At 46.5% G+C, this 10644-nt stretch overlaps 1 protein-coding gene and 4 non-coding genes across 5 annotated transcripts; all 5 read right to left on the bottom strand.

Moving 5' to 3' along the window:
• Positions 1–1675: 1675 nt before the first annotated feature.
• Positions 1676–4388, bottom strand: RPS8 (ribosomal protein S8). The gene is made up of 6 exons (XM_027603600.1): positions 4323–4388; positions 3799–3905; positions 3255–3354; positions 2679–2854; positions 2311–2440; positions 1676–1839 (listed from the first exon to the last, which is right to left on the bottom strand). The coding sequence occupies exons 1-6, from the start codon at positions 4324–4326 to the stop codon at positions 1730–1732; spliced, it is 627 nt and encodes a 208-aa protein (XP_027459401.1). The 5' UTR covers positions 4327–4388; the 3' UTR covers positions 1676–1729.
• On the bottom strand, positions 1960–2028 carry LOC113917616. The gene has a single exon (XR_003518300.1). It is a non-coding gene; the product is annotated as a small nucleolar RNA SNORD38 (small nucleolar RNA).
• On the bottom strand, positions 2545–2614 carry LOC113917621. The gene has a single exon (XR_003518303.1). It is a non-coding gene; the product is annotated as a small nucleolar RNA SNORD38 (small nucleolar RNA).
• On the bottom strand, positions 3432–3535 carry LOC113917627. The gene has a single exon (XR_003518304.1). It is a non-coding gene; the product is annotated as a small nucleolar RNA SNORD46 (small nucleolar RNA).
• LOC113917597 lies at positions 3993–4072 on the bottom strand. The gene has a single exon (XR_003518292.1). It is a non-coding gene; the product is annotated as a small nucleolar RNA SNORD55/SNORD39 (small nucleolar RNA).
• Positions 4389–10644: the final 6256 nt, after the last annotated feature.

The following is a 10644-nucleotide window of genomic DNA, read 5'->3' as shown; positions in this document are numbered from 1 at the left end:
TGTCTAGTGTGGCTTTGCTACAACTGACCCATACTGTAAACAACAGCTGAAATCATGGTGCTGCATTAAGATAACCACTGGATGGAAGGAAAAGTGGGGTACAGGCCTCCCAGAGCCAATGGTAAGGTTTGAGAAGGCTGGGTTGCTTTTTGTATGTCCTAAAGTTTTTGTACTCAAAAGGGGGGGGGTCATCTCCTAGTTCCTCTTTCCCTATTGTCTATTCACAGAACTCTGCCATTTAGCTAAGCTAATGAACCAATTGGATTTTTCATTTCTTTGGCTCTTATGTTATGCTTGTATTTCCATCATCTTCAACTTGGATAAAATCTTTTTTTCTTTTTAAAATTAATTTAGCACATTTGAGTGCTTGGTATGTTGCCATGCACTTCCAGGTACTGGAAACAGAGCAGGAAACATACCTGTTCCCGTGGAGTTCTATTCTAACTGGACAAAAAGGAAAATGAGCAAAACTTATGCCCAACTAAGGGATAAGGAGAAAAAGCTGGGGCAAAAGATTAACAGCACAGAAGGGACTATAATTTAAAATTATCAGGGAGGAACTCACTAAGGTCTAAGACCTGAAGAGTAAGCCATGTGGATATGTGAAGGAAAATGTTCCCAACAAATGAACTAGCAAGCGAACATGTGCTCAGTAAGGCCAGGATGACTAGCACTGTAGAAAAAGGAACCAGGTCACGTTGAGTTCCATAGTGTTTGGGTGTTTGGTAAGGCTTCTGAGATGGGAAGCTGTCTCGTCAAAACCCCATTGATCACTATTGCTAGGACTGTCGGGGACAAGAGAAACCTTCAGTGCTATTTGCAAGAGTGGTCAGAAAGTAGAGGTGGTGTTAAAGGTTGAACCAACAAGATTTGGGGACTTTAGACGCTAGAGTCTAAGGGCAGAATGACCCAAGATTTTGATTTAAGCAGCTGTATAAAGGCAACAATTTGCTATAATCAAATAGCTGAGAAACTATTTGAAAAGGGAAAGCTGAGGAATGTTACCGGTTTTTCACATGTTCACCTTTGAGAGTCCAATTATGATATCCAAGTGTAGGTGTTAAGTAGGTTTGGGTTAAAGTTTAAAAAAAATGCAGCACAAACTACATTTCATACCAAGAGCAGACAATGTAGCCAACCTGAAGACAAAGAGCTGACCCTTGCAGATTTAGCAATGCAGAAATCACTGGTTATCTCACACACTTGAGTAGTGAGGGGGGAAGGGATTAGGGTTGAAGAGAAAATTTACTTCAAAAAGACATCCAAAAGCTGACAGGATACGTAAATGTGTACAACTTGCTATCAACAATACCAAAAAAATTTGGAACCCAATTTCAGGGTTTTTAGGCCATCCATGAACCCAGGCTGAAAACTTCAAGCTAAAACCTTAAAACCAAGGTTCACACAGGAAGAGGGTACAGGATCTCTCAAAGAGCCAAATTCACAGAGGCAGCATGGCTTCAGGTTCCAATCAATACCCCAGTAATACTGGGGGCCCAGTGCTGGGATAACTCCTCATACAGTCTATGCTTGCCCTGCATGCCACACCCCTGGTTCCCACTGAACACTAGCCTTTGGGGTGAGAAATGTTCCCTCAGCTATATAAAGGCACAGCCCATATCTAAGACTGGCCTTCGGTGAGAGCGTGCTGAGCAACTGGATATTCACACATGAACACAGGACAGGACAATAAACACCTTTATTACGTGACCAAAGATAGGAGGAAGATTTATTTGCCTTTCCGGGCTTTGATTTTCCTCAGATAGAACTCTAGCTCCTTGCCCTCTAGCACGTAGCCATCTGCTCGGCCACATTGGCCTGGTCTTGAAGCAATGCACGCTGCAAGATAGTATGCATTCATTAGCAAAATAAAGAGTGCGGCCCTACCCAAACCTAGGTGTCTCCTTAAGGAAGTCCATGTTGGTTCAGGTATCCTGGGGGCAGGCTTGAAGCCCAGTGTCTCCTCAGATACACTTTATCGTCACTCTAAGTCAGTAGCAGAACTGGACAAAGTTTTCATCACCGAGACAGCCCCCTCAGCCCACACATAGACTTCTCAAAATACTTCTGGAAGTTAGAGGCAGAGGCCAAGCTGAGGCCTATGGACTCCTGCCCCCTATGTCCCATTTCAGCTTCAGGCTAATGGGATGACCACATGTTCTGAGTTGTGCTTGTATGCGGTCATCGACTCTCCTAGTGAAGCCTCTACCACACAGCTGGCAGGCAGTTAAAAGAACAAGGGGCAAGAATAAAATGCAGAGGGCACACTGTATCTTGTGACCCAACCCCCCAATGCAACAGCCATCTTACCAAGAAGCTTGCCCTGCTGGAATTGCTCCTCCAGAAGACTGCTGATTTTGGCATTCTTCTTCCTTTCATCGTATTTCTTCTGAATTTTCTTTGATCGTTTTTTGTTTAAAATCTCTTCCTCCTCGGGCGTCTGAATAAAGGAGATAGATGGGTTAGCTGGGGCTCCCCAGGCCCTGGCTCAGGGAAGGAATGTCCCCACAGCCTTGGGCCCTGTATATCCCAATCCCTGCTGCCTTCCTCAGCACTAAAAGCTTTCATCTCTTTCCCTTCAGTAGCAGAACTGGACGCAGTTTTCATCATAAGAAGGCTGGAATGAGGCTGGCCTCCCCTCACCCCCTCAGTGAACGTGGCTCCCCCAAAACACGCACCAGCTTGGCCCCCTTCTTGCGGCCCAGGGGCAGTGCATAGTGGGACTCGTACCACTGTCGGTACGGTGTGCTGTCAATGAGCACAATACAGTTCTTCACCAGGGTCTTGGTGCGGACCAGTTCATTGTTGGATGCGTTGTAGACAACATCAATAATCCTTGTTTTTCGCGTACAACCTGCTCACGGGAGAATTTCAGAATCAAGTCTTACAGACCAGAAGGAAAATGGCCTTGTTGTCCCCTACCACCACATCTTCCCCCCAAAGTGCCTAAGAAACAGCAAGGGAACTCTAGTCTGTTACCCAGCTATGGGGTGTCAGTTCATCTTCCACAAAGCCACCTTTCCAGAGATAACTGGCAACCACACAGTGTCTAGATTCAGTCCCAATCCCTGCAGTTATAGGAGTTGAGACAAAACAGGATGGAGAGAATTCTCCAGCTACCACAACCTTAACAGCTTTCAAAGAGAAACTTCAGTATCTTGGTGGAGGCCACGGACTTCTGTTAAAAGCACTTACTGAAGCTTAGAAAATTTTAGGTGTGGAGTTCCCACCCACTCCTGGAGGGCCTCACTCACACTCAGAGCCCCAGGAGAAGTTCCCCACGTCTAGCCTCAAGGCACGGTACTTCTTATTGCCTCCCCGGACTCGGACTGTGTGTATGCGGCGGGGGCCAATCTGCAAAAGACAAACAGGAACTAGGTTATCCAGGAGAGCAAGACAAGAGAAGGTAGGGAACCTAGGCTGGACGGAGGCAACGGTCAGTGTAACTATGACAAGTCCTAGCACTGGCAAGTGGCACACAGGTGGCCAAGACGGCCACAACCACACCTAAGGATACTTTTTCATCACTCCAGTTACCTCCAAGAAGAAAAATCTGATTCCAAAACACTGAAAATTAAGTCTCTACGCAACAACAAAAATACCAGGTTTCTGACTATCATCCGACGAGCCCACTCCCTCCAGGCGCCCTTCAAGTCCTAATACATGACATGTCTCCACTCAACCTCTTTGACCAACGCGTAGAGGTGAGGAGGCCGCCCAGTCCCCTAGACAAATCAGAGCCCTACACCACCACACGCAGCGGCCAGACTACGCTGGACACGAGGGCCCCGCACGCACCTTAGTGTTGGCAGCGGGGCGTCCCAGCTCATACTTCCGCTTCTTGTGGTAGGGCTTTCTCTTGCCCCCGGTCTTGCGGCGCTTGTGCCAGTTATCCCGAGAGATGCCTACATGTGGAAGCAGGGCGCGGAAGCTTTAGCCCCTGGGGCTCGGGCAGGCACCTTGCGAGCCCCAGACCCCCGCACCGGGCGGGCCGCACGCTCAGCTCTCCAAGGTTGGCTCCCCCACTGCGCACTCGGGAGTTTGCAGCATTACCAGAGTGTCATCATCCACATGCGGCCCAGCCCGGACACTTTCCCGCAGCAGCCATGTTGGCGGCGGCAGCCATGTTGGCGGCGCCCGCAGCACCCAGCCCCTGCAGCCACCGGAGCGAGCCTCGGCGGCCAGAACCCGAGCACCACCCTCCTCGTGGCTGCTCCGTGCCAGGGGTCGGGGCGCCGGCACTCCTGACTTGGCTGCGAGGCAGGATGGCACTGGATCAAGCTCATTCCCCTTCCCCGGTCCCAACGCAGAGCGACACTCACCCATCTCTCTCGGCGCTGGCTGCGAAAAAGAAAACGCAAAGCCTCACGGTCCGGTTTGTAAAACGCTGTCCCGCCCCTTTACGTGTTTTCCGGGCGCCGCGGAGAGGAGCCTGGAGTCGGAGCGCGACGTAACTTATGTTTCTCCGAGCCTCCGGCCGCGAGAGGGCCGTCTGCGCTCGGAATCCCGGGAGAGGGCGGTGGGAATGGCAGTGTTAGAGGTTGAGGGCTTTAGGGCACACCCGAGCGGGGAGTCGCCTGCTTTCTTTACGTTTTGAAAAGCCTCGCTTTAGAGCTGGGCGCGGCTGCGTTGGGAAAGGGTGGAAGACAGTAGGGATGGAGACGAGTGGTGGACTTGGGTTTTGTTTTGAAGGGTTTGATGATTGGACGTGGGGGTTAGGAAAAGGGAGGTGTGTCAAGGATTCCTAATTCCTCATTTGATCGTTTGGAATGACAGGCGGCTGGATGTTCATGTCTGTTCATCCTTACAGATGATCTTGGACAGAAGATGTTACTTTGGGAATCGTCCGTATACAAACGGTAATTAAAGTCACCAGAATGAACGGAACCTAGGGACAGAGCATAAAGCACATTTTCCTTGTAAAGTGTACTAAGTAACTGTTTCAGGCTTTGTGGGATATAGTCTGTCACAACTACTCAACTTGCTCTTGTAGTGTGAGAGCAGCCCTAGACAATAGTTAAGGAATATATGGCAGTGTTCCAATAAAGCTTGGGGTACTGGGATTCACCTCTCATGAAATATTATGCTTTTGATTTTTCCCAAACATTTAAAAACATAACCATTCTTGGCGCATGGGCCCAATCAGCATACAGTGGCGTGCCAACCCCTAACAAAGAAATACAGAAAGATATTCTAGGTCCAACGCTTGAGGAATGTGAGCATTTAAGGCCAGGTAGAGAAAAACTGGCAGAGGAACGGAGGAGCAATTGAGTAACAGGAAGACAGCCATCACAGAATGATGTCATGGTCTAATGCTACTGTGAAGGCTAGTTGAAATGAGGACTAAAAAGTGATTCTTGGATTTAGTAACTAGAAAATCTTTGGTAATATTGGCAAGAGCAGTTTCTGTGCAGGGGAGTGAGCAAAATTTAAAATGGAATGGGAAAGGGGCGCCCGGGTGGCTCAGTCGTTAAGCGTCTGCCTTCGGCTCAGGTCATGATCCCAGGGTCCTGGGATCGAGCCCTGCTTCGGGCTCCCTGCTCAGCAGGAAGCCTGCTTCTCCCTCTGCCTGCAGCTCCCCCTTCTTGTGTTCCCTCTCTCGCGCTGTCTCTCTCTCTGTAAAATAAATAAAATCTTAAAAAAATGGAATGGGAAGTTTTATTTTTTTTTTTTAAAGATTTTATTTGACAGAGAGAGACACAGCGAGAGAGGGAACACAAGCAGGGGGAGTAGGAGAGGGAGAAGCAGGCTTCCCGCTGAGCAGGGAGCCCGATGCGGGGCTCGATCCCAGGACCCTGGGATCATGGCCTGAGCCTAAGGCAGGCGCTTAACGACTGAGCCACTCAGGCGCCCCTATTTCTTATTTTTTTAAAGATTTTATTTGACAGAGACACAGTGAGAGGGGGAACACAAGCAGGGGGAGTGGGAGAGGGAGAAGCAGGCTTCCAGCTGAGCAGGGAACCCAATGTGGGGCTCGATCCCAGGACCCCGGGATCATGACCTGAACTGAAGGCAGATGCCAAAGACTGAGCCACCCAGATGCCCCAAGTTGTTTTTTGTTTTGTTTTGTTTTTTTAAGATTTCATTTACCTGTTAGGGCACGAGTAGGGGGGAGGGGCAGAGGGAAAGGGAGAAGCGGACTCCCCACTGAGAGTGGAGCTGGATGCTGGGCCTCCATCCCAGGACCCTGAGATCATGACCTGAGCTGAAGGCAGACACTTAACCAACTTAACCAACTGAGCCACCCAGGCGCCCCGGGAATGAGAAGTTATTTTTTCAAAAAAGATACGGTATATGTAAGCAATTCTCTCAGGAAGTATGACTTTAAAGGGAAGAAGAGAAGGGTGCCTGGTTGACTCAGTTGAAGGAGACTGTGGCTCTTGATTTTGGGGATCCTGAGTTCGAGCCCCACGTTGAGTGCAGAGATTACTTAAATAAACTTTTTAAAAAATAATAAAATAGGGGCGCCTGGCCAGCCCAGTCAGTAAAACATGCAGCTCTTGATCTTGGGGTTGTAAATTCAAGCCCGACATTGGGTATAGAGATGACTTAAAATCTTTAAGGAAAAAAATAAAGGGGAGGAGACAATGAGGCTGGTGGCTGGAGGGAAGCAGATCATAGGACAGTATTAAAAGGAGTAAACTGCCTAATGGATAAGTCCTTTTACAGTCCGCTCCAAATCCTACCTCATCCCTTTGAAGGGAGTCTCTCAACATTATCCTTCTGTATCTTCAACCTCCCCCTGGCTTCCTACCACATTCAGGATAAAGTCTAAATTCCTTGCCAGGGCCCAGAAATATCAGACCTCTGCTTATCTCTTCTGCTTTATCAATTTGACTTACCTCCTACTATCTCCCTCCCTCAACTCCAGGCACTCTAACCTTGCTGTTCTTGCTTCAGGCCCTTGAATTTGAGAGAAAATGCTGTTCTCCAAGTCTTAGCATGGCTCCTGCTCTCACTTCAAGTTCCTGCTCAAAATCTCACCTCTACATACATACACACATTGGGAGGCCTTTTCTAAGCCTGCTTTCTAAAGTGGCAACAGTTGGGGTACCTGCCAGGCTCAGTCTGTAGAGCACGTGACTCTTGGTCTTCAGGTTGTGAGTTCAAGCCCCACATAGGAGGTAGAGTTTACTTAAAAATAAACAAAACTTCTCCCTCTCCCACTCTCCCTGCTTGTGTTCCCTTTTTCGCTGTGTCTCTCTGTCAAATAAATAAAATCTTAAAAAAATAAAAAATAAACAAAACTCTGTAAAGTAGCAACACTTACCTTTCTCTACTCTCTTAATACTAACATTGTTTTTATATACTCATTATGTGCCTTCCCCACTAAAATATAATAAACATGAGAGTAGTAACTGTTGCTTTCTACTGTGTTTCCAAACCTAGAATAATGCCTGGCATTTAGTAAGCACTCAATAAATACTTGAATGGCACTCAAATATTTGAACAAATTATTTTTTTTTAAAAACAGGTTGCTATCTTTATTTTTTTTTAAAGATTTTATTTATTTATTTGAGAGGGAGAGAATGAGAGATAGAGAGCACAAGAGGGAAGAGGGTCAGAGGAAGAAGCAGACTCCCCGCTGAGCAGGGAGCCCGATGCGGGACTCGATCCCAGGACTCCAGGATCATGACCTGAGCCGAAGGCAGTTGCTTAACCAACTGAGCCACCCAGGCTCCCTGAACAAATTATTGTTTTGCTTACCACATTTTTATTCAACGGGTTTTCCCAGTAGACTGTGAATTCTTTGAGTACAGTGCAGGGATTTTTTTTTTTTTTTAAGATTTTATTTATTTGTCAGAACGAGGGAGAGAGAGCACACAAGCAGGCAGAGGGAGAAGCAGGCTCCCTGCTGAGCAAGGAGCCCGATGTGGTCCCAGTGCAGGGATTTTAATCATCTCTCCATCTCCAGCTCTTTGGCACAAAAAAAAATGAAAAGGTAATTGCATGGGACATAAAAAGGAGATGGTTTCCGGGGGCACTTGGTAGGTGACAGAATTAGATAGACTGGATTAGGGGGATGAGAGAAAAGTGACCTGAGAAACCATATGAATGGTGGGATGACACCAATTAAAAGAACACAGGAGAGGCAGGTTTCTAGAAAGTTCAACCTTAGGATGAGTTTGACTTGCCTGTGAGACATATAGGTGGCTATTCTTTGTATTGCAAGTAGTTGGAAAGATGAGTGTGAAGCTTGGAAGAGAATGGGACTGCTATTTCCCACCCCCACCCACCACAGTCTGGGTCCCCTAGCCATCTAACCTAGTGCTCCATCCTGTCAGCCAGTTTGCATCACATGAGCATGTTGTTTTCTTAATGTTCTCGAGTAATAGACTAATTGTAAATGCATCTGCATCTCTTGGGGGCAGTATTTTAGAGGCATCTCTGTAGCTCTTAAAGTCAGACGAAGACAGTTCTCCGTGTCCCACACCATGCCCTCCAAGTCTCTACTTTGGCTTTAGCAGAAGTCAAATAGGAGCTCTCTGATTCCCTGTCATCCTGGAGAGATCTTTTCTCCTGCTCCCCTCCAACACCTTAGCCTGGCCACGATTCCATTTGCTTTGAGACCATTGGCATTAATTGTACTATGCCTTTGTCCCTATTTTCATTAGTCACCTTAAAAAAATCATTTCCCAAATTAAATCTATCACCCACATTCTAATCCTGACATAGGTTATTATAATATCTTTTAAAAACTGATCTCCCACCATTCTCCATTTCCTAAAATCTCACTATGTCCTGTCATTCATCAGAAAAATCCTCTGTATCTTCAACCTCTTCTGGAAATATTTCCTTTGCCTTCATAATGTTTCCTTTTCCATAGCCTTCTAACAGAAATCTGGTTCTCTGAGGAGTTTTCCTCCTTGCCAGCCTTCTCAAGTGGAGGACAACTGCGTTCCTCTTCTCTGGATGGGAGACAGGTGTTGGCCAATTTCAGACCATCCTTACTCTATCCTAAAAACCACAGACTTTGAATCTTATGCTATAAAACCATAACACTCATTACTCTTTTACTGTACTTACCTATAAATTCTGCTTCTCACCAACTTGTGTCTAGAAGATTTTAGATCCCGACTCGCTGTAACTTTAATGCTACTCCTGTCCTATTTTGGGTGCCTACACATGAGCATCTTTATCTCCCTCACCGTTAACCTTTCACCACCTCCTCACACAGTAAGTCCTTAAACCTGGGATCTATCCAACCTCTTGTCCCTGATACCTGGATAAAGTCACTTAGCTCTGCAGACTAATAACACTAGAAATTAAGAACAATTGGTATTAGGCCCTGGAAAATCTTTACAATGAAAGGCTTGTCTGAAGCATAAACTTTACTGGAGAAGACACTATAAATAGATTGTAATAAACGATATGAAAGAAATAATGTGCTGTCATGGGGCAAAGGGGCAAATGAGATAGGATGGTGTGAGATGACTTCTCTAGGGTGACAGATCTGGGGTAAACAGACCTGAAAGAAAAAAAGAAACTTCATATAGCTTTAATTTTTTAAAAAGATTTTATTTATTTATTTGAGAGAAAGAGAACAGGAGCAGGGGGAGGGGCAGAGGGAGAGGGAGAAGCAGACTCCCCGCTGAGCAGGGAGCCAGATGAGGGGATCCATCCCAGGACCCTGGGATCGTGACCGGAGCCAAAGGCAGATTCTTAACTGACTGAGCCACCTAGGCACTCCTGTATGGTTTTAATTTTATTTTAAGTAGGCTCGACACCCAGTGTGGGACTTGAACTCATGATCCCGATATCAAGAGTCACATGCTTTACTGACTAAGCCAGCCAGGCACCCCCCAAAAAGAACCTTTTGAAGAGCAGATGATTCCATGCAGAAAGAATGTCAAGTGTAAAAAGCCCTAAGAAGGGTAAGCACTTCTGGAATGATGGAGTAAGGACCTTCAGAAAACCACTCCATAAAAGCAACGAGAACGCTGACTAAAATTGTCAAAATCAACTTTTCCAGAACTCTGAAATTAACTAAGGCTTGCAACAATCCAAGGAGCACTATTCAAGAATAGCAGCTGAATCTGGGAACAGTGATCTTTGTTGCTTTTTAATTTGCCCTAATCCCATTCCCTTCCCCCAGCTCCATGGAGGTTTTGAAAACCAGTAGCCTTTCAACTATGGTAGCTGTGAAAAACAGAGCCTAATAGCAATTGGAAGGGGAAGATGGGTCTGGAGGTCCCCCAAAGCCCCATCCCTAAAGAATCATCACCATGTGACCTGTCTGGCAACTTGCCAAAAAGCTCCATTCTTAGGGCTTGTCTTTATTTGACCCCACTCAAAGCTCACTCTGAACAGCCCAATCCCTAGGGTGTTTGTCAAAAAAAAAGGGGGTGGGCAACAGAGCTGCTGAGGTGACATTACCAGTTGGGGCTAACAAGAGGCTGACCAGAAAACCAGAACACAATAAAAAACTGAAAAGGAAAAGCAGGGGGATATGGGGATTTGGAAAAACTCCCACATATTCCTGGGAATTTAAAGGCCACATGCATATGCAGGGCTGAATACATACCCAGGAAGACCCGAAAAGACCCTAATGTTGCCTTTTATTGGTAAGATATAGCTCAGTTTGAAGCTGCATAAGCAGGAACTGAAGGTTATACACCATGAGCATATGGGATTTATCCCAGG

The sequence above is a fragment of the Zalophus californianus genome, chromosome 4 (assembly GCF_009762305.2).
Source record: "Zalophus californianus isolate mZalCal1 chromosome 4, mZalCal1.pri.v2, whole genome shotgun sequence".
Taxonomy (NCBI): Eukaryota; Metazoa; Chordata; class Mammalia; order Carnivora; family Otariidae; genus Zalophus; species Zalophus californianus.
Note: the sequence above shows the minus strand (reverse complement) of the source record. Positions and strands in the feature narration are given on the sequence as shown.